Here is a 24,105-nt window from a genome sequence, read left to right as displayed (position 1 = left end):
TATGTGTACCACTAGTGGGGCACTTTGAAAAACAGTGGATTATGTTACTGTTTAATCACAGTCTTTGTAAAGTTTGTACACTGCTTTCAAGAAACCTGTATTTAAGGGCTGCGTGGAGCCTCTTGACTTGCTGCCCATTTTTTTAGATGGATATATTTGGGCATGAAGAGGCATGAGAGTTTGTAAAATTAAAGAATACATGTGTTGGCCATACCATCCCTGCTGCTGTCTATACCTCCAAATTGACTCATTTTGTTATTTTATTTAGGTTTCATTTGAGGAAAATATGGACAAAAAAGTAGTTATTGAAAGCAAGTTACACACTCTTCTAGTCTTTCCATTTTAGCTTGTCTAACCTCTGAAATGGATTTCTGTGTTTCCAGCTGAATCATTGACTTTCTTCTGAGTCACAGGAGTGTTTTAGGAAGGAAGGAAAGGAAAAATCTGGAAGTTAAGGAGATAAGAATTCTAGTCCTGACTTTGCTAATCAGCAGATATCTATACATCTTCATTTTCCTCTTCTGTTAAATGGGAATAATAAGAATTGTTATGACCCCATACAGAAATGATTGTGATACTTTAAAAAAAATAAATTGCTGAATAAATATAATGAAGGAAAAGAGTGGGATGAAGATGCTGATTCTGATGAAGATAATAATGATGGTTTACAAAAGAAAACAGCTGGAATTGATTAAGCCCTTACTATGTGCCACATGTTCTGCTAAGTGCTTTTCTTGAGTGTTTCAACTGCACTGTGAATAGATATTGTTATTAGCCTTATTTCATGGTGAGGAAACCGAGGCATGGAAAGGTGAAGCAACTTGCCCAAGGTCGTTTGGCTACTGAGTGTGGAGTTAGGGTTAGAATCCAGGTTGTCTGACTCCAGAACCCACTTTCTTCACCTTTGGAGGGAAGGACTATATAAGTGTGGCCCCAAGGAGGCTAGAAGCCACTGAAGCCTAGTCACAGGGCCCTCAGCTTTGTCGCAGGGGACATCCCTCTGAGTCTCCTGGGCCCATTGGGAAATCTTCATAGTAATTAATTCAAAACCCAAAAGGTTGTGCAGTGAGCATAGAAGCCAAGTCCAGAGCTCAATGGCTTGTGGCATCAAGCAGGGGGCCCTGTCCTCTGTGAAGGGAGGCCTTCCCCAAATCCTGCTGGATGAACACTATGAAATTCTGCCTCTCTGACTCTTTTTCTGTTCTTCATGGGCCGTTCCTTTTATGTTTACAGATTCTTTCTTTTGATATGCTAATACAGTTCATTAACAGTAGTTGTGTGGATTTATAACATTATTACTCCATTGTTATAATAAGTTACAGAGCTTGAGCCATGCAGTCAAAGGTGCAATCCATTATGACCTTGAGCCAGTCACTTGACCTTTATGTGGTACATTTTCCTCAACTATAAAAATGAAGAGAATAATTTCACCTTACTCATAGGATAGTTGTAAGAATTAAATGATATGCCCAGCCCCATACAGTAAATGCTGAAAAACATGTGAGGTGAGAACAACAGTGATTATGGTCAAGTAGCTTTGGGCTTTGAAGATTGTCTTTTGTGATGTCATCTGCTGGTGTGTGATTTGAGTTTATTAGTCTGGCACAGAGAGGTCTGAGATTACCTCCCTGCAAGGGCTGTTTGTGCAGCTACCCTCAGACCTGCAGCAATGCCCCGAACACGGTAATGGTGATGATGATGGATAGAAGTTCCTATCTTCCTAACATGGAATCCTATGAAACACACTCACCTTTTGATGTCTTTCAGTCCCAGAACTCATTGATGGGAAGACATTCACAGCAACTGTGGTGAGTTTGAACCCTTGGGTCGAATATGAATTCCGCACAGTTGCAGCCAACGTGATTGGGATTGGGGAGCCCAGTCAGCCCTCTGAGAAGCGGAGGACAGAAGAGGCCCGTGAGTAGCACCAAGGATACAGGAGCTCCTGTTCCTTAGGGAAAGGCTTTGAATCTCCCTGCTCTTCAGCCCTAACGAGGCTCTATGCTAGCCCACCCTTCCCTGAGTGACTGTGATCATCAGAAATCAGACCAATAGATGCTCAGCTTTACCACCAGGGAGTTTCATTATTTTGTTGGTGTTTTTGTTTTTAGTTTTATGTATTAACTTTTATTGAAGTATAGTTGATGTACAATATTATATAAGTTATACGTGTATAATATGGTGATTCACAATTTTTGAAGGTTATACTCCATTTATAGTTATTATAAAATATTGGCTATATTCCCCTGTGTGATATGTCCTTGCAGCTTATTTTGTACATAATAGTTTGTACCTCTTACTCCCCTACCCCTACATGGCCCCTCCTCCCTTCCCTCTCCCCACTGGTAACCACTAGTTTGTTCTCTCTCTCTGTGAGTCCTAGCAGTGAGTTTCAATCCAGAGTTACGTTCTCACTCTTCACTGGGTTCCCTGGTACAGGGTGAGACACTCTGCTTTGTTCTCTCAAACACCACGTCTTTCTTCACTGGTTCCTTTGTCACCAAGACTCTCCTACCAGGATTATTATTTTTTCAAATGCACACCCACACTTCAAATAAAATCAACTCACAGAAATGTCAAGTGGCAAAGAATAAGTTCTTCAGAAATGTTCAGTAAGATTTTCTTAGGGTATAAACCCTTCCCAGAAGCTAAGATTGGGAACATCTTAGTAATTCACGCAAGCCTGGTCGGCAGTTTGTAGGAGCTTCTGTGTACGCAGCTTGGGTGAGCACGGTGAGAGAACGGCATAAATTCATCTGCATCCCTTGTATTTGTCTCGCATAGAGTGGGAGGCCTAGTGTGGGTGTGTGTAAAGGTCCCAGCTGCGATGAGGCCAAATGTTTATTGAAGGAAGAGCAAGGCCCCAGAGCAAATGGAAACTGACCCTACTCTTGGACAAAAATCCGTCTGGCTCTATTTCGTTGGCCTTATCCAAGGGGACATTCCCAGTCACCAAATCTATACCCCAGCCGGACATTTTTAGATTCTGTCTGGAGTCTTTCATTTATAGGATGATACTATAGGAAGGAACCCCATGCTTCCTTTTCCCCTCCAAAATCGTAATTTAATGAATTCCTCTCAGCAATCCTGAGGGGGAAGCTACCATAATTTGCCCTCTTTTACAGAGAAAAGTGGGAATCAAAGAGGTTAAGCAGAGTGAGCCAGGGGTCAACCTCTGTCCACCGCTTCCTTCAACAACCAGCTCAAAACTCACCTTCCTCCGAGAAGCCATTAGCCCAGCCTGCGCTTCAGGAGGCCTCCGCACGCCTCCATTCTGTCTGTGCTGCACTGTTTTTGGTTGTTGACATCGCTCTGTAATCGTCCTGCATGTGCTCCCACCCTCCAACTAGATTGTGAGCTCTGCACGGGCAGAGTGTGTGTCATCACTTCTTTGTGTACCGCCACGTGGTTCATAAACGCCTACCCAAGCCTTGGAACCAGAACCTCAGTCCTTTCCTCATCCCCCTGAACTTTGGCCTCTAGGGGTGGAGCTGAATCATTGTTCAGTCATGTCAGATAACATGTGTGCCTCTTGTTGAATGGGAAAGAGGTGACTAATAGCAATTTCCTGGGTATGTTTCACTTCCACGAGCTGATGCTTCGGGACCCTTGACCATACGATTTCTGATCTCAGAAGACAAAGCTGTGTGCATCTGAGTGTCTGTTTAAACTGAGTCACCTCAGCCAGGCAACCTTGCTGGCCCTCTTGGCCTTTGCCACCTGACATGACTTGTTGTTTTGTCTCCCGTACAGTCCCCGAAGTCACCCCAGCTAACGTCAGTGGAGGCGGAGGCAGCAAATCTGAACTGGTTATAACCTGGGAGGTAACTGAATCGCAGAACGAAAGGAACATACATTAGCCTAGGCTATTTTATTATTTTACTCCGTGTTAAACATGTATGGGGAGCTGCCTTCTCTGTTTTTAACAGGAAAACTCTGTTTGAGTGCTAACACTCCCTCTCTCGTGAATGGCTAGCAGGAAAAGATGGCGCTTGCCCATCAGTTGTGGAGTCAAGTTTTAACTCAGTTGATCACAGGAAAAACAATCATGAAAGGGAAGACAACATAAGAAAAAATGTATATATGTATAATATGCACATTAAAGAAGGCTGGTTTAGAGAAAACCAGTTTTTCTTTTTTTCCTGAATTACTGCAAGGCCAATTGATTTAAAACATCTGCCCACAATAGACTCCGTGTACCAGCACAATTTCCTAAGATTGGCTTTGCTGCAGGAGCCCTCTTGTGTAAAGTATTTTTTCACCAACGTAGAGGTGTGTTAGTCACCACTTTATTAAAAATTGAGAGAGGAGGTCGGAGTTTCAGAAAGAGTCCACAATGATTTTGAAGGATTCTAGGCAACAGCCACGGAAGTTTAAATCTGTCATTTAACCAGAGCCCCAGCAGTGAGAGAAACCACTCACCCCTTCCAGCCCAGCTCTTCCGGGCTGAGAGGGAAGATCTTGCCTGAGCCAGGATGGTCCCCACTTCTTTGGTGAGAGCTCTTTCAATGAGTGTCTGTGTGACACTAGAGGAAGGATCCTACTAGATGGTACATGTTGGGAATGTTGGTTTTTAGATCAACTGTCCAGTGTCTTCCACAGTCATTTCCTACAGTTTCAGAGCTGGGTCTCCTCCATCAGGAAGCCAGGCTCTCCACTGCAGGTTTTCATTGATTTTTTTTTAGCCCTGCTTCAATCCCCCCTGAATATCTCTGGTAGACTGATGGCAAGTCCCAAATTGAAGACTCTCGGCAAAGCCCCCAATAAGATAGCGTGAACACAGGGGCGTGTGTGGGGGTGGGGAGTGGAATAAAACAATGTAGCATCTGCATCAAAGTACTGCGGCCTCTGAAGACCACCTCCCTTTCTTCCCAGACGGTCCCTGAGGAATTACAGAATGGCAGAGGCTTTGGTTACGTGGTGGCCTTCCGGCCTTATGGCAAAATGATCTGGATGCTGACCGTGCTGGCCTCCGCGGATGCCTCCAGATACGTGTTCAGGAATGAGAGCGTGCATCCCTTCTCTCCCTTCGAGGTTAAAGTGGGTGTCTTCAACAATAAAGGAGAAGGCCCTTTCAGTCCCACCATGGTGGTGTATTCTGCAGAAGAAGGTATGATGTTTCTTCAATTCTGAGATGTTGACTTTAGGACGTACCATCAATTTAGCACTCTACCCATAAACTGAAGGCATATCCTGAATCAAGAAAAGCGTAATATGAAAAATATGATTCATTATCTACCACCAATCTCTTAGAAAGACAGCAACTCCATGGTATATAAAAATAAATGGTTATCCTTTATTAATTCCACTGCTAAGGACCAAAATCTCAAGTACCATATAAGATCTTCATGTCTATGTATATATCACATTACTTTCAACAGAATTCTATTTTATTTTATGCCTTTAAGTAAAATGCCAAAATATAATTTGTATTTCCTCTCAATATGATTTTTTCATAAGTCATATTGTACTCAAAAATTATTCTGTTATTAAAGAATAGAGTAAGTCACAAAGCAGTGTGATTGCTCTCATTGTCATCTCCGGTGTTATCATGTTTAGGGGTTCTCACTCATTTTTACTGCCTCTGTGCTATCCCTGCTCTCAGAATACCTCTCCTAATGGTATTCATTTCCACTGGAGTTTGCCTTCATTGTTTCAAAGGTGATGTTCAGAATGAGACCATATTAAAAGTTGAGTCATTGACTTGGAGTAAGTGAAGATGCAATAAATTTTTCTGTCCAGATAAAGAAGTCAGCCCCTTAGACTCAGTGGCCCTCCATGATCTAGCCCCCACCTCTCTTTTCTGCCTCAACTCCTGCCCCTCTTCCCTGCATGCTCCATGTTCCAACCATAGCCAAAGGACTTGCAATTATCCAAACAAGCTTGAGCCCCTAGTATATGCTTTAACTTCTCTTAATGTTCCCTGCTTTGCCCACCTTGTGACCTCATGGTCATCCTTCAAAACTCAACTCAAATAACCGAGGTCTTCTCTAATTTCCCCAGGCCCGCGGAGTGAGGTGCTTCTCTTTTTTCTTGTGTCTTAACATTGCTCTGTTATAATTCTCATCTCAATGTATTATGAATTTTGAATTTTAGTTTTATATTCTCACTAAGGTGTGTTTCTTGAGGGCCGGCTATTTATTTTTTACCTCTGTGTCACCAGTGTCAAAACGTGTATGACACACAGACCCCTAATAAATACTGAATGAATTAACACATAAATAGAATCATACATTGTTATAAATAGACAAAACCTTAGGGGTCTCCATGTACACCATTTTCTGGAACATAATGTGCATTCCAGAGGGAGCACACAAGTTGACTGTAAATGGTACTAGATGAACCTTTAAAATTATTTAATACTTATATATCGATTTGAATTGCATCAGAAAAAAATACAGCTATCAAATCAAAACCAGGATTTCATTTATGTTACAACTCACAACATGCCTAGGTTGTTCATTAAGAAAGACCACTGAAAGGAAAATCTTTACATAAAAATGGTACACAGCTCTGGCAAAAATCTGGCAAAAAGAACTGAAATTTAGGGGACAAACTGGGTCCAGACTCTCCTTTGCAGCTGAGGAGGTTGAGGCCCAGAAAGCATAAATGACTTGTACAGCCAAGCTTGTAAGACGTGCAGCTGGCTGTGCAGAACTGAACCGTTACCCGGCCCTCCTGAAACTTAGTCACGTCAGTTGACTCTCCTTTTTTCTGTCTAATTTTCGTAACCAGTGACTACAACTCTCACCTAGGACAAATGCTAATTAAGAAGGATGTGTGTTAAATAAATTGCTGGCTATGAGACATGGTGCTTAAACTTAAGTGTCCTGGGTTACTTCCCTTCCACCTACCCCTAAATTTAGAAGCCAAAGACTGAAAAAGTCTCTTCACCACCATCTCCATCACCATCCTCTCCCAGCTGTTAATGATGGTTTCTCTGTAAAAATGAGGGTTTGGATCATAATCACTAAGGACTCTTCTATAATCATTGATTCTTTGCCCATATGATGCCTTTGCATCTAGAAGCCTATTCTGATGCAGCTGATAGAGTCATAACTTTTTCCATACTTATCTGCAGAACCCACCAAAGCACCAGCCAACATCTTTGCCAGAAGTCTTTCTGCAACAGACGTTGAAGTCTTCTGGGCCTCCCCCATGGAAAAGAATAGAGGTCGGATACAAGGGTATGAGGTAAGCAAGAGATAGGTGCCTTGGTTCTGGGAAAGGGTCCCTACCCCTCAATGAGAACTTTCTAGACACCCTCTGATGAAAAAAGACCTAAAGTTCCATTTAGAGGCATTTGTTTTAGAGAATAGTTGTTTCTAAAGGAGCATGAATGGAAGCCCTGAGCATTCCACTGTGAGATTACCCATTTCCATGGTACTCTCCAGAGAACTCTGCCTAAATACATGCAGGTCTAAGCATGTATAAGGTGGTTGGCAAAATGAGCTTTGATTTCTGATACACCAAGGATCACTTGGGCTCAAAACAAGGTGGGGAAAAAGGGAGAAATACCCAACCATGACTGTGCCAGTTTACCATCTCACTCTGAAGCTAAGAACAAAAAGGGGGCCTTTTTAATTATCGATAATTTCTCAGCACGCACAAAGCTCTTGGTTCTGAAAGCTCTGCTTACGACTTGCTGTATAGAAAATTAACTCTGTCATAAGAATCTTGTATTAAAAAAAAAATCACCTGATAACGTTGGAGATATCCCCGATAGGTATGACATCCAAGGTCTTCCTTTTTATTTTCTCAGGTAAAATATTGGAGACATGATGACAAAGAAGAAAATGCTCGAAAAATACGAACAATAGGAAATCAGACATCAACAAAAATCACCAACTTAAAAGGCAGCGCTCTGTATCATTTAGCTGTCAAGGCATATAATTCTGCAGGGACAGGCCCCTCCAGTGCGACGGTCAACGTGACAACCAGAAAGCCACGTAAGAACATTCTTGCTCAGATATATTTTAGAGATTCGTCAAACATATTCCAAGTTCATTCCCATCCCCACCTCCCAGTGATCATTTGCATACTAATTGGTGTCATTATGGAAATTCAGATTTACCTTAGCATTTTAACTGAACCTTTCCGAATACCATGCAAAATTCATTGCTCCGGAGGACAGAAAGATAAATGTTTTCTCCTCACTGGGAAGGGCCACTTCTTTTAGCTATAAATGTTAGGCGACCAACTGAATCTTTTTTCCATGTGCAATGCTGTATCTCATCAGATTTTAGTGACCTTGAAGACACATATTAGTGCGATAGCCCGTTAAATTGCCTCCACTCTCGAATTCTAGGAAGGAGATATTCCTCAGAATCCATTGAGACTTAATAATCTGTGACTTCGTATATCTTAAATTTTTACAGCGCCAAGTCAACCCCCCGGAAACATCATATGGAATTCATCGGACTCCAAAATTATCCTGAATTGGGATCAAGTGAAGGCCCTGGATAATGAGTCGGAAGTAAAAGGATACAAAGTGGGTAATTTCTTTTTGCAGAGGCACCTGCTCCTGCTGTTAGTGGGGACACACTGTTCTCATGAACCCTGTCCTCGGGGCTTCCCTGGTGGCGCAGTGGTTGAGAGTCCGCCTACCGATGCAGGGGACACGGGTTCGTGCCCCGGTCCAGGAAGATCCCATATGCCGAGGAGTGGCTGGGCCTGTGAGCCATAGCCACTGAGCCTGCGCGTCCAGAGCCTGTGCTCCGCAATGGGAGAGGCCACAGCAGTGAGAGGCCCGCGTACCACAAAAAAACAAAACAAAACAAAACAAAACCCTGTCCTCACTCTCCCTGACAGCGCTCTGGCAGCCTCTTTCTCCCAAACGCCAAAGTGGTTTGGTCTGAGTTTTGTCAACAGCCCATGACAGCTGGTCAGGATTTAGAGAATTGCCTATACTTCGGGCCCAGGCAGAGACAATCAGAAATAGTTAAAGACCCTGTGGTTGGGTCTCCAAAAAATCATGAAGAACCACATTTTAAACATTTCTACTGTCAGTTTTGTTCTGTGCTTGTCTTGATTGTATTTTTAATCAACAGTAGTAACTTCTTCCTATTACTAATGGTTAATCTTTTTTGTTCATGTTCCTATTGTTAGGGGTATGTATACACACACCCCCCCACACACACATAGACACACATACATATACATACATATACACAAGGATTTTTTAGGACATTCGTTTGCCTGATCCCATAAATGTTAGCCTGACTTTAAAGAACTAGAAAAGAAAATGGATGTAGCCCTGGTACCACAATTAAAGGGCATTTTAAGTATCTTGTTTTGTTTTACTTTTAAACAACATTTGAGGCAATGCAAAGGCAGGCCAAACAGAACTAGTCTGCAGGATGCATCAAGCCTGCAGGCTGCTATTTGGTGACATTTTTGGATGCAGCTGTTGAGAGTAGCATAGTGACAGTGCTGTCAGGCACTAGTTACAGTTAGTAAAGCCAGGGCTGGAATTGGGAGCTGACATAGTCGGCCATAGAGTCTTAGGTGATATGATTAGAGAGGGATTCGGAAACCGTCACTGCTATGGACTGTTTTTCCTTCATCCATGTGGCACAGTGATTTGTATTCTGCCAGCAGAGAAACATTCCCTAAGAACTAATCTTCAGACCTTTCCCTGGATCCCTTTGTAAAAGCAAACTTTCTGGAAGGGTCTTACAGAATAGAGCAAAAACGACCCCATTTTGGTGCTCTAGTCATTATGTGACTTTAGGTAAATCATGTTACCTCTCTGGGACTGCATTTCTCTTTTATTAAAGGAGAAATCTTCCAGTATCTTCCTTTTCCCCTGAGCCTTTGCACCTCTATTCCATCTCCCTGGGACTGCCGCCTCTTACATCTCCATCCTTAATCAGCCACGCATATTTCGGGTCTAAGATGAGAAGCCTTCCCTGATGGCCAGAGCTCTCACTATTTGTCAGATTTTTTTTAAAGTACTTTCCATCCTCTTGGGTAATTGTAATTGGCTGATGACTTATTGTGAATCCCCAGACTGTGGGCCTCACGAGCACAGTGGCTGAATGGTCCCCATGATTTCTCAAACCACGGATGCATTCACTATGGTGGTATTAAAGGGAGCCTTCGTTTCTTGAACTCCTAAATCATTAGTCTCTTAGTGCGACATAATGGGAAAGAGTTCATCTGATCAGTTTTACGTAAGACGAGAGAGATGTGGGGTTTGGTAGGCTGGAAGACGAGAGAGGAGAGAGTAGACTCGAAAGAAGGCAAAAGTGAAGACAGACCTTGCAACTTTGGGGTCTGACCCAGGCTGACACTGCCGGGACTGAACACAGCACGAGAGAGATGCAGATGTGATCTGGGATGAATTAATTTAACCAAACCAAGGAGGAGAGTGAAAAAGCAAACAAGCAAAAAAAACAGGAGCGAGAAAGTCTTCCTCCCTGCTTCCAGTGTCGCCCAGTAGAACAGAGAGAGAAAACACAATAAAAATTCAGAAAGCTTTAGGAGTCCCTGTGGAGGGGCACAAGTTCCATGAGTGAACCTTTTACTAGATTTTAAGCTCATGTTGAAGCTGGTGCTGAAATAAATTTGAAAGGCAGGGAGCTGCCTAAAGTACTTCAGGGAACCAAGCAAAATGTTAGTCGGGCAAGAAATCCTGAAGATCATCCAGCCAAAGCCCTTCATTTCGCAGATGCGAAGACCGAAGGCCATTGAGTAAAGTGACTTGAAGCACCCTCAGCTTTCACAGGGCAGGGATCTGTATGCAAGCTGAATTTTATTTCAGTGAACTGGGTCTAAAAGATTATAGGCAGTTTTAGAAGAAAACTTGGAAAATGAGTATTATTTAGTTGCTACTTCTTTGTCTTCCTGCCCCCTCTCAGAAACCCTCATATGAGCTTGTCTTGGTAGCACTTTTCCAAGGAGGCCCTTCTTATGTATTTTCTAAAAACTCAACAGACACTTTTGCAGACATCTAGAAGATTCCCTTGAGCAGCACAGAATCGGGCAGGTGTGGTGGAATCAAGCAGTATAAGACCAACACGGCGGTATTCAGCTCCCAGAAAAGAACTGGGGCTTCACGGAGGATTGGGGAAACTTTTTATTTCTATACAACTAGAATAAAACATTGGAACAAATTACAGCTGGAGAGCATGGAACCTTTTCAGATGTGAGCAGCAGATCGGATGATATAGGCTAATTTGGTGTGGGGGGGGATCCAAAATGTATTTGTTTAATATATTTGTCACAAGGGCTCAACCACAGACTTAATTTTTAAAAAAAAAGAAAAAGAAAAGAAAAAAGAAAAAGGACACCACAGCTTAAGATAGAGTCCTATCCAGAAATCAAGGAAAGAACAGACTATCTCAGGAAAAAAATAAAAGGACAACACAACAAGAGCCATGGATTTAGGCTTTTTTTTTTCCCCCAAATATGGTTTTTCACGTTGGATCTAAACTATATCTATGAAAAATAGAGTGGCACCTCCGAGTTGGGAATTTCATGCCTTAGGAAGCATCACTCATGGCTGGGTACGAAGTGTGTGAAATGCTGCAGAAACCACATGTGATGACAGTAGAGGAAAGAGGATTAACAAGGTTAGACCAGGTGGTAGTAAAGGGCCCTTTGTGACTTCTTGATTTCCAGTTCGACTCACTTCCTTCCCTGCCCTTTAGGCCTGGAACTGGAGGAGCCAGACTCCCTACACATCCTCATTTAGATCCCAAGGAATCTCACTGTAACTGGTTATAGATATTGAAACGCTACATATACAATGTTAATGTTCAGGGATATATATAGTTCTGTAAAAATTAGACATCTGTGTGTATGTGTGTGTATTTTTGGTTTTCTACCTAAATTGTCGAGATTCGTGGGATTTCTGCTTGCGTAAATAGTCTCAAAAAGAAGTTGACTTTAGACAGTTTAAGGTGCAAAATATTCTTTCAGCACAAAGTGTCAAGCTACTTTATGATACTTGAGCTAAAAAGAGGGCGTCTGGTTTCAATATCACAAACTAAACTGTCTACAGAGCCAGGCAGGTTATGTAAAGGGATTAAGTTAGCTTAATCCTTTCAATAAATACTGTCAGTATACGTGCCAAGCACTGTTTTAATTCTTAATTTTGTAATAACCCATGAAGTAGGTGCAGTTATTAGCCCCAGTTTTATAGATGAAGAACTCATGGCATAGAGTTTAGTAACTTGCCTACTTCACATTTATTGAGATACAGTTGACATATAACATTGTGTAAGTTTAAGGTATACAGTGTGTTGATTTGATACATTTATATATTGCAAACAGATCACCACCATAGCATTTACTAATGCCTCCATCCCATCACATAATTACCATTCCTTGTTTGTGATGAGAACATTTTAGATCTACTTTCTTAGCAACATTCAAGTATATGGTACAGTGTTGTTAACACATCTAGTATATTGAAGACCTGTGCTCTGAACACAGGCAGTATGGATCCAGAGTCCCACCTTTTAACCACTCAGCTATTCTGCCTGCCATCAGTAAACAAATAGATCAAGTGGTAATAAAGTACTACCAAGAGAAATAACTCAGTGAAGGGAATAGGCAGTGCCATGGGATAGATAGGAGAGACATTATTTTAAATAAAGCACAGGGAAAGGCTCTATCAAGAGGTGACATTTCGATTGGGCCATGAAAAAAGGAGAGAGTAAGATAGGCAGCTCTCTGAGAGTGTCCCAAGCATAGTGAACAGGATATGCAAAGGTCCTGAGGTAGACACATGCCAGTGTGACACAATAGGAAGTGTTGGAGACTGTGATAAGCTACAGAGCTTGTGATGGTCCAGGATAGGCAGCAGCTTCTCAGCTCCAGCCATTTATTGCCAGACAGGAATGTAGACCAGTGTGGCCATATCTTCCAGTTTTTAGTAGAACCCAAAACTTTATCATGTATAGTTTCTTGGTTTTTACATGTTGACATCTAACTCAAAAAAAAAAATGTAAACCCACTAAGGGCCCAATAGTTAAAATATGCAGGCCAAGTGTTACCCATGGGCCACGAGCTTTCTACTATCTAACCCCCCTTGTTTTGCATTCATGAAGACAGAGACCACAGAAGAGAAGCAAGTTGCCCACAGTGGTGGCCAAGCTGGTCTTAGTTACGAATATAGGCTGTGAACCCAGACTGCCTGGGTTTGAATGCTGGGTCCCCCACTTACTGGCCATGAGACCCTGGGCACATGGCTAAACATCTCCAGGTCTCAGATTTCTCATCTTTAAAATCAGAATAATAACAGTGCCTACCTCAAGGGGTAACCTGTATTAGCACATAGAATATAAAGTGTTCAAACACATAGTAAGCATTCAATAATGTTTGATTCTATTATCATTATTCCCACAAATTCACTCTTTCTCCGTGTCTTCCACCCTGGATTATAGGAAATGCAAACACAGCCTTTAAGTCAAGCAGCTGAACCAAGTGTTTAGTGTAAATAAAGGTTTTACAGGCCTTTATTTAGGTGCTACTGCAGTCCCCATCATTAGAAGACTGATAAGCAATGCTGATAAAAGGGCAGTTTTTTTCCTGGAAGTCTTTCTTTTGGATTTACAGTTGAAACTAGTTGAATCCTCTGTGCTCTGGCAGAGGTGAGTCAAAGAAGCAATTTATTCCTCAAAGCCAGGTGTGCCCTTGCATCCCATCAGCCAGCTCATGTTCCTGAAGGGCCTTGATGAGATGCTGTGACAGTCCTGAAGGTGCCTCAGGATTTATTTGAGCCTGATCTTTAGTGAGGGGATGCTGAGTGTGATACAACTGATGCTCTGAGAAGGAAGGGGGACACTTATGAATCTTTGCACCTCAAGGAAATTGTGTTTTCCACCTTGTATTAGAGAGACATAAATAAAGGTGATGAAATGCCAGGAAACAAATGGGATCTAAACTGTTTTAAGGGAATTTTATGAATTTCACTTGTGTTTGATTTTTTTTTTTTTTTTTTTTTTTTGCAATGGTAGGGTAACCCTATGTCTCTGACCTCAGCCAATCAGAATTTACAGTGGGTCTTAGGGAAAGAGAAGCCAGTCCTGTGGTTCTCAAAGTGTGGTCCCTGGAGCAGAGGCAATGGTGTTACCTGGGAACTTCTTAGAGATGCAGATTTTTCAAGTTCCACCTGAAACCCACTAAATCAGAAACTCTGGGGTGGAGCCTGGTGTTCTGTGTTTTAATAAGCCCCCCAGGCGACTCTGATGCACGCTCAGGTTGGAGAACCCTGATCTCATTCATGATTCCCTGAATGAACATTCCCTGAAGATCTTTCTTAACAATGTGTCACGGGCTGGACCCTTCTGCTATGGAGCCTGACTCAGGAGGGCTGGGGCGAGGCTGGAGAAGGATTTCTCAGCCTCCCCACTGGTGCCACTTTGAGCTGGATAATTCTCTGTTGTGGGGACTGTCCTCTGCGTTATAGCAGGACCTACCCACCCGTTGTGACAACAGAAAATGTCTGCAGACATTGCCAGATGCCGCCGGGGACAAAACTGGTCCTCCCCTCTCCCGCCCCTGTTGAGAACCAGTGGCCTGCAGCACTTGTATTTTTTACAAGCTCCCCAGGTGCTTCTAACACACAGCCAGGACCAGAACCATTCATGTTACCCAACCCTTTTTTTTTTTTTTTATTGTCAAGAGAAACGATGGGTTATGGTGATTCAAGAGTACAGGCTTAGGAGCCCTCATTTTACCACTCACCAGCTCTGTGACATCTCTGGGCCTCAGTTTCCTCATCTGCAGAAAAGAATAACCGTGCCTTTCCTGTCAGGTCGTTGTGGCAGTTAAATATGGTCATGTCAATAGAGTACCTGGTTCATTGTAAACATCAGAAAGTATTTGTGGGACAGTTCTCGTCACGATTATCATATCCAGAAAGGCAGGTGCACCTCTCTGGGCCTTTATCTTTTGTTCCTGGTGGGAATTGTTGGTGACCACAGTAGGCAGTGCCAAGTGGTGAATGTATTTTCAAGAGACCTAGTTGCCCATCTCATCACATGGACTACCAGCCTAGTCTCTGACCCAGAGGAAACCAAGAAGGGGAACAAAGAGTGGCACTGTTGAAGCTACATGAGTGGCACTGTTGAAGGTACAGACACTTCTAGAGTGACAGTAATTGCCCCATAACATCCCCTCTTTTCTATGTAGCTCAAAAAGAGGTCCAGTGGGAGGAAAAGGGGGTTATAGCACTTGTCTTTCAGAGATGCTCTCCCTGTTCTGAAATGTCCTCTTTCCAAAGGATTAATAACAATGATAACTTTTGGCCTGATTTTTTTTTTTTTTTTTTTTTTTTTTTTTTTGCGGTACGCGGGCCTCTCACTGTTGTGGCCTCTCCGGTTGTGGAACACAGGCTCCGGACGTGCAGGCTCAGCAGCCATGGCTCACAGGCCCAGCCGCTCTGCGGCATGTGGGATCTTCCCAGACCGGGGCACGAACCTGCGTCCCCTGCATCGGCAGGTGGACTCTCAACCTCTGCGCCACCAGGGAAGCCCTGGCCTGATTTTTACGCCTTACTTTTTGCTTCTAACCTTTGGCATGTGTATTTGTACCTTTTGTTCCCCTTAAGGCTTCATAGATACTGTTTCTTAATGCTTCCTTTGAGCCCTTCATTTTATTCAATCCTGTGCAATCGTGAAGAGTTGCCAGAAAAGTGGGTGTTATTGTCCCTGTTTTACAGATGTGGGCAGTGAGGCTCAGAGCGGGAAAGTAAGTGGACCGCGGTCACACAGCAGCCAAGTCTGTGCTCATGCCAAAGACCCTCATGTGTAACTGAGCTCTGTACATCCACCTTCTCCATGTGTGTTAACTGACCTTCCAGAGGTTACATGAGGCCACACAGCACGTCGTCAGACTCATGCTAGCCCCGCTGCCATGCTGCACAACGCTTTAAACTCTTTCCTCATAATGAAATCAGTGGTGGCTGCAGACATGCCCCTCGCTATCAAATGAGCCTTCCAAATGCAAGTGGGCAGCCTGACAACCTCGGCGTCCCTGCATTTCACCGGTGCCCAGAGGTGAAAGTGAAGGAATGCTCCATCCTTGGGGCCTTTGTGAGGACAGCAGGTGATACCTGTTCTTTCCATATTGGCAGGTCTTGTACAGATGGAGCAGACAAAGCAGCACATCTGTCATTGAAACAAATGAAACATCAGTGGAGCTTTCTTTGCCTTTTGATGAAGATTATATAATAGAAATTAAGCCATTCAGTGATGGAGGAGATGGCAGCAGCAGTGAACAGATTCGAATTCCAAAGATATCAAGTAAGAATGTCATTTTTGCCTCCCTTCTCCCTGTCTGCCCTATCTCCTAAGCCTCCCAGTGAGTCAGGGCTAGGGTGAAATTAAGCCCGAAAAAAAAAAAAAAAGGCTAAAATAAAAATGGACGATGCCATCCCCCTTCCTCAGACCACTGGTATTTGCTGATCTCAGGTAGTTTTGTGCAGAAGACAGTTTGACTAGTTTTGAGTGATTTAATCAGCTGGCAATCAAAAATCAGGTTAAAGCAGCCCCAAATCAGTCACCCAGGCTTTTCCATGTGGACCCATGTAGTTTGCATCTACAATAACCCCAAAATTACAGCTTAGAAAGTTAAAAGCATGACTCAGGAAGAACAAGCAAAGCGTTCTTTAAAAAGCTCTGGAAACCTGTCCGTGGTGACACAATACAATGTCTTTGGCTGAGAATATTTTGAACTTGACACTGTTTATTTTGAACATGTGTATGTAACATATATACATAAATGCACATGTCTACCTATAGTCAAGGTTATCTGTTTACAAAGACTGTTGAAGAGTGTGTTCTTTTCTGAGCCAAACACATTCAACTTAGTTTTCAAATACTATGTTTGCAAATATCTCAGCAGCGTATTATTTTTTTTGTTTTTTTTGTATGATTTTATTTATTTGAAATTAAAAGAAAAAAATAGAACAGGCAAATCCATAGAGGCAGATTAGTGGCTGGTAGTGACTGGCCAGCAGTGTGAATTGTGGCTTAACGGGTACTGGGTTTCCATTCGGATGATGAAAAAGTTCTGGAACTAGATAGCAGTCCCGGTTGTACAGCATTGGAGTGAACTTAATGTCACTGAATTGTACACTTTAAAATGGTAACTTTTACATTATGTGTATTTTACCACAATAATAAAAAAAAATAAGATTGCCATTAGGTATCTAAGTATAGATTTTCATTGGCCTTTGGATTTAACAGTCTAGAGATGAGGGGTTCGGTGAAGGCTGGAGATATGAACTTTCAAGCCACCAGTGGAGATACGATATTTTAAATCATGGGCAACCCTCACTACAGAGTTCTGAGCTTCAGCCCCTTTGCCAAGTGTCCATCATAGTATTTTTCAGATGAGGAAAGGGTCTACTATTCTTGCTGATATCAAGTTTTAGTAAAGCATCCACTAAGCCATTTTAATTACATCTATAAAATTTGGATGCCTCAAATCAGAAAACAAAATGTTTAATGGTCATTTCACCATTCTTCTGAATAAGCACTTGTTAATGTTAATGAACATAGAACAGGACTTCAGGTGGGAAACCAAGGCTGCCCCAAGACATTCTCCGAATTCAGGAGTAATATGCCAGTTTCCAGGTACTGCACCTTTTTTGCATACAAACACTAAAGGCATTTTTGTCTTTTAAAACACTGGGGAGAATTGGTTTCTACGTATCAGAAGAGAACTCTAACTTCTGTTGAAAGGAACCAGATTTATGGTGAGATGTGGAAATTATCTCCAGGCCAAAAACACACAAGATGAGAATTTGTTTTGGGGTTAATTTATCTCACTTTCTTTAAATCTGACTTCATACTTGCTTATCATTGCAAGGATTTTTTTTTTTAAAGACTGACTGATGATTCTTGGTTTTATTCATTACAAAAACATTTTAAGCAATTTTATTGGTAAAATTATTAGATGATAAGGATGTAACTGTGAGCAAAACATGATCTCTTTCTCAAGAGGTTTTCCATTTTGTTGGTCAGAGATCTTACGATCTTGATAAAACCTCAAATCACAGTTGGTAACTTCTTACTGTGAAAAAATGTAAGATGTATAAGAAAAAGTTTTAAAAGAATTGAGATTATCTTGTTGGGCAAAAAATAAAAAATAAAAAAAAGAGGTATGTTTAGACAGACATGAGTTGGAATCCCAATTCAGCTATTTACCAACTGGGTAATCTTAGACTTATCTTACTTCTCTGGGCCCCCATCTCCTTACCAGTTAAATGGTGTGATAACCATACCAGAGGTCCTCAAGGTTTTTATAGGAATTAAGTGTCATGTGGCTCTGTGCCCAGCATTAAGCTTGAATTCGAAAGGGAACATCAATATTTATTTTGCTGCATCATTGATATCATAGTATTTATCAGTAATGTTACCAGTCATATTGAAGTTTCTTCTCATGTTAGAGGGGGACACCCTCCTTTTACAGATGCTTAAACAGAGATCCAGAGATGTCCACCACCTGCTCCCAGGTTCATAGCTAGGGAGTCATAGAACTGAGACTAAAAAAGTCAACAAGAGATGGTCATTTCCAGTAGACTTCAGATAGTTCTTCTGTCTCCAAAAGCCCTGGGGCCCCGCCTCCCTTTGTCGCCAGGGTGAGTAAATTTCTTCTCTCTCCAGATGCCTATGCAAGAGGAGCGGGGCCGTCCACTTCCAACGCATGCACGCTGTCGGCCATCAGTACGATCATGATCTCCCTCACAGCCAGGTCCAGTTTATGACAACAGTTCTCTAAAGGACTTGGTGTTTATAATATAAGCAACATTTAGCTAGTTGTTTTGAAGACGCCCAGTACTAAGTAATATTGTTGTTCAAGTACATCTTATTACTGGAAAAAAAAATGTTCTTTGCTTCTTTAGGAATGGCATTCTACAGTACTTCCTCAAAGCAAATCTAGCTTTGTCTGAAGTTTCTTTGGAAACTCTGCAATGCACTGAAGACATCTGTAATATGATGTTACCAAAGCAGTTTACATATGTCCGTATATGCATATTTTTTATTATATATTTAGTGTTTTATAGAATTTTTTAAAGTTAACATGAAATGTAGATATTAATTTTTTTCCTCTGCTGTAAAATGCTATGGGCAACACAATCATATGGTTATTATTTGAAAATAGTTCCTTTAAAGACAGAGTTGGAAACTCACCTTGGTAAATACATTGCAGATTCCTTGTACAGTTTTATAAGGGTTTAGTGGCAGAACAGCTGAAGACTTGGTCTGCAACTCAAGGCTGCTGTATGGAAATGACTCTTGGGATGACTAATGTACTGAATCAAGTCGTTTTGCCATGTACAATATGCTTTCCAGCCCTGTTGTGAATTCTGTTGTTCAACACAACCTGAGATGGTTTCAGGAATGGCTGCAATCTCAAAACCTAAACTAACTGCCCAAGAGGCACCTTGTGCAATATTCCCATCCCTGAATTTAGCATCCTACGGTAAGACTTTCTTTTCCGTCAGCTCAGTTAACATTGTCTTTGTAGTAGTAGCATTATCTTAGACATGACATTGGAAATTAAATATCCTGTAGTAACATAGACCAAAAGTTAATAGAGTCAACCATGTCTTTCAAAGGATAAAAAATAATTTTACTATCTTTAAATGTATCTGTCTTGAATGTACATTTAACAACAAAAAGGGTAATTCTCTGTTGATGGATTTGTAACTTCTTTACAAAATTTCTTATAGATAATACGTGTATCTCTTTAATAATAGAGCCCTTCTTTTGAATCAAAATTATGTATGGAGTCTGGCAGATCTCTCCTATTTCAGCAACTAGCTGCCACAAAGAATTTTTTTCATGACTCTATCAAAGATCTTTAGTGCAATGGTGTGGTATCTCGATGAGTCTCCGGTTTTGCAATAGGTAGCCTCGTTGCTTTACAAGCTTCATCTTCTACGTCTTAAAATCACACATTGGAAAATGACAATATCAACAAAACTGTATTCTTATGAAAAGAACTATTTGTAATAATGGGGGAGGTTTTGTAAGCTGACACTAGTGGAACAGTGCATATAAAAGGCAATGAAATTTTCTATAAAAATTTTCACATGTAAACACACTGCCACCTTTTCTTCTTTCTCAGAGAGCTCACATTTGCCTGTAATTTGTCAGTTTTCCTTAACTTTTCAACCTTCTAGCTATATTTATCCAATAAAGTCATAATAAGGATTCCACTTGTGTAAAAACTAGGGTGGTAACTGGAAAAAAATATTGTCAGTACTTCAAGCTGTGTTCCTTTCTTAGTTTGATATGGTTACTTCTATGTTAAAATAAAACAACATTTAAATCACATGCAAAAAAAAATCAACAAAATAATAAAATGAATGAAAAAAAAAATGATACCCCAGGTAGTTCCCAACCCCAGTGTAAATGATATTTACCAGTGATCTAGCATATGTAATCTCTTTTTAAAGGTATTGTTAATAAATATTCTGTCATTTGTAAAGATACTTGTCTTTTGGGAGCATTTTTCCTGCCTGCCTGTCAGGGAATTTGTTAGCTCACCCTTGTGCTAGTTATAATTTGAGATCATAGAGGGACTCAGAAGTCTCTGGTCACGATCCAAAGCTAGATGACCCAGAGCTCTTCCTTTGGAATTGACAACCCTGAAAACATCATTGCAAATCCTCTTTGGAGGTAGAGAGGGACAAAAATCCACAAATAAATGTCCTGAAGATCAAACTTGAGTAGATCCTCTACATTAGCTAAGTCTTTTCTGTATTTAATCTAAGGCTATCTGTTGTTTTAAGGTTTCCCCAACCCCGCTGCTAAAAGGATAGAATCTAAACTTGAGGCCCTTCTTAATCGAATAACAACTTAACTCTGTACCCAGCCACACAGAGTCCTCACTGGCCCCTGAACACTGCTTGCTTTTGGTCTCACCTCTGTGCCTTTCGGGCATCTGGCTGCCCCTTCCTGAAATACACCCCACTGTCCTTTGTCACCTGAATCCCCACTGTCCTAGGGTAGGCTCGTCTGTGAAGCCTTCCCACACTCCAGTCCTTGCTGACATTCTTCCTCTGAATGAGCTGTAAGCCCTGTGGATACCCCTCATTTAGTAATTAATCAGGTACTACTTTTGGAAATCTCTTGTACTGTTATCTTGCATTTTAACTTAACTCCTGTATTACTTAATTTTCCTTGTATGTATGCCTTGTCTTCCCAACTAGATTGTAAGCTCCTTGAGGGCAGGGACTTTGGTCTTATCTTCCGTGTACTCTCCATAGTGCCTAGCACAGTGCCTTGCAATAAATAATCATTGTTTAATTGATCGAAGGGGTCTTTGAAGTAGCATTTTGCATCAGTTGCCTACCTGTGTGCCCTAGTGAACCAATCAGAGGAGACTGTGTCACTATTTTGCAAGGTGGCAGAAAGTGTCAGAAGGCCTGGCTTCTAACTTGATGCCTTGAAAAAGTCCTTTAATCTCTCAGCTTCATCATCTGATAAATGAGGCCCTGGATTAGCTGAGTCTGACCGAGCTCAAGATGTTTTTTAAAAGTGCCCCATAAACACCTTCACCCAAACGTGTCTGATTTGTTGGTTTCCATGGTTGTTGCAGGTTAGGCTCACTGGTTGCAAGCAACAGAAGCAACTCTGGATAACCTGAGCAAACAAAAAGGAATGACCCTGGTCAGATAACATGAGCCAAGGAGACACTGAATGCTCAAGCCTTGGTGAGAATAAGAAGCAGGCCACTCTGAGGATCAAGCCTGCAGGAACTTTGCAAAGTCTTTTGGGGGAGCTATTGTGGGGATGAATTGGCTCTGTTTCTGATTTTGATGCCACTCTGTTCAGTATCCAAATTCCTAGAAGAGTCTGATCGATCCAATTTGTGTCATACTGCCCAGGCATCTCGATCATGCACTCATAGGGGAGAGAGAGTTTGTTAAAGGAAAATTGAGATGATGTTTCCAGAAGATGGGATAATAAATGCTAAGAAGGTCTAAGCAGCACACTTTCTATGCTTAGCCCTCCAGGCGGGATTCCCCAACCCCCTAGTACCAGTTAATAAGTGCAGGGGGAATGTATTACTGCTTGGGATTTTTGCACAGTGACTCTGAAGGAGAAGCACTAGAAAAGTGTCTATTTGCTTTGCTAATTTAATCTTTCCCAGCACTTACTCTGATGCTCATTTTGTGTGTGGATAGTCCACCTGTGATTTAACTGTATAAAAGGAGATTTTATTTTGCCAGATAAGTGGATTCTCTCAGCATTCCTGAGCTTTTATAAAGCCCACAAACCCTGTGTACGAAACAGCATCTTTCCACGGGGGCAGAAGACATGGGTGATAAATTTCATCTTCAGGTGAGCTTGGAATTCTTCCAGCCTGAGGTGGGAGCTGCCATAAGCTTTTATCTTAAAATAATGATGGAGTTATTCCTACCGTCAAATTTTTGGTTATTCACATCTGGGAAGCAGCCTTCAATCCTGATGAACCTTTTCCCAGTCTCTCCTGCCACCCGTACCTTACTGCAAATATGCTGCAGGGATGCTGAATTCTAAAAAGTACATAAATAGTACATAATTAGCTACTAAAATGTCATGTAATTTTTAAAGTATTTTAATGTAATCAACCACCAGGTGATTTTTGCACACCATATCGGATTATCAATGCTACTGTTCACCTCCATTAACACAGATAATCAAGAATTGGCTGTATTTTCTTTTTTTTTCATTTTTATTTTATATTGAAGTATAGTTGATTAACAATGATGTGTTAGTTACAGATGTACAGCGGGGTGATTCAGTTATATCCATACATGTATCCATTCTTTTTTAAATTCTTTTCCCATTTAGGTTGTTACAGAATATTGAGCTGAGTTCCCTGTGCTAAACAGTAGGTCCTTGTCAGTTATCTATTTTATTTTATTTTATTATTATTTTTTATTCAAACAGAAAGTCACAAAAATTATAATCATCCTCATCAGTTCACTCAGTCCCATGTAATTAATTTTTTTTCATCTTGATCTTTTGTTAGCACTTTTATGAGTTCATCAGTTTTCCATTAGAGTTCTGAAAATGCTTATTCATTCAGTTCATCAGTATAGTCAGTTACCAGAAACCTGTACTTGTCAGAGTCTTTTCCATGAATAGTTATCTATTTTAAATATAGCAGTGTGTACATGTCAATCCCAAACTCCCAATCTACCCCTTCCCCCAACCCCACAATTTCCCCCTGGTAACCATAAGTTCGTTCTCTAAGTCTGTGAGTGTTTCTGTTTTGTAAATAAGTTCATTTGTATCATTTTTGTAGATTCTGCATATAAGTGATATCATATGATGTTTGTCTTTCTGTCTGATTATTTACTCACTTAGTACGATAATCTCCAGGCCCATCCATGTTGCTGCAAATGGCCTTATTTCATTCTTTTTTATTGGCTGAGTAGTATTCCATTGTATATATGTATCACATCTTCTTTATCCATTCATCTGTCGATGGACATTTAGGCTGCTTCCATGTGTTGGTTATTGTAAGCAGCGCTGTAATGAACATTGGGGTGCATGTATTTTTTCAAACCATTGTTTTCTCTGGATATATACCCAGGACCGGGATTGCTGGATCATATGTAGCGCTATTCTTAGTTTTTTAAGGAACCTCCATTCTGTTCTCCATAGTGGTTGTACCAATTTACATTCCCACCAACAGTGTAGGAGGTTTCCCTTTTCTCCACACCCCCTCCAGCATTTATTGGTTTTAGACTTTTTATCATGGCCATTCTGACTGGTGTGAGGTGATATCTCATTGTAGTCTTGATTTAAGAATTGGCTGTATTTTCCTTTGTGACAACTGAAGAATCCTCTGGCCACCCATAGTGATTTCAGGAGCAAGCCTTTTAAAAATCAAAGACTCAGAGTCAATCTCTGGACCTACCCCAAATTATTCTATACAAAAATGACACACACGGGGGCCTTACATATTCAGACAATTGCCACTTATTCGACAGGGTAACATTTGTAAAGTTCTAGAATCACAGCTTTCCAAGTACTAGCAAATTATTCTATAAATCAGCCATTGTTCTTTTTCCCAAGTGACTTGAGACAGTCACAAAAAACCCGAAATAGAATGTGGGTGCGTTCCATAACCAAAATGAGTTGA

General features: G+C 41.3%; 1 protein-coding gene across 7 annotated transcripts in view; it reads left to right on the top strand.

Moving 5' to 3' along the window:
• The window catches only part of CNTN4 (contactin 4), a 547,079-nt gene extending 525,800 nt beyond the window's left edge, over positions 1-21,279 (top strand). For all 7 annotated transcript variants that reach the window (XM_082637407.1, XM_082637404.1, XM_082637405.1 and 4 more), the window contains 8 exons: positions 1,768-1,917; positions 3,754-3,824; positions 4,876-5,110; positions 7,082-7,194; positions 7,763-7,949; positions 8,379-8,491; positions 16,088-16,256; positions 18,624-21,279. In XM_082637407.1, the coding sequence (XP_082493533.1) occupies positions 1,768-1,917; positions 3,754-3,824; positions 4,876-5,110; positions 7,082-7,194; positions 7,763-7,949; positions 8,379-8,491; positions 16,088-16,256; positions 18,624-18,724 (1,139 nt within the window). In that variant the 3' untranslated portion in view covers positions 18,725-21,279. The remainder of the gene's footprint in view (positions 1-1,767; positions 1,918-3,753; positions 3,825-4,875; positions 5,111-7,081; positions 7,195-7,762; positions 7,950-8,378; positions 8,492-16,087; positions 16,257-18,623) is intronic.
• The last annotated feature ends 2,826 nt before the right edge of the window (positions 21,280-24,105 follow it).

Source organism: Mesoplodon mirus, assembly GCF_964341445.2.
Source record: "Mesoplodon mirus genome assembly, chromosome: 12".
NCBI classification, from domain to species: domain Eukaryota; kingdom Metazoa; phylum Chordata; class Mammalia; order Artiodactyla; family Ziphiidae; genus Mesoplodon; species Mesoplodon mirus.
The sequence above is the reverse complement of the archived record's forward strand: the minus strand, read 5'-3'. Positions and strand labels throughout refer to the sequence as shown.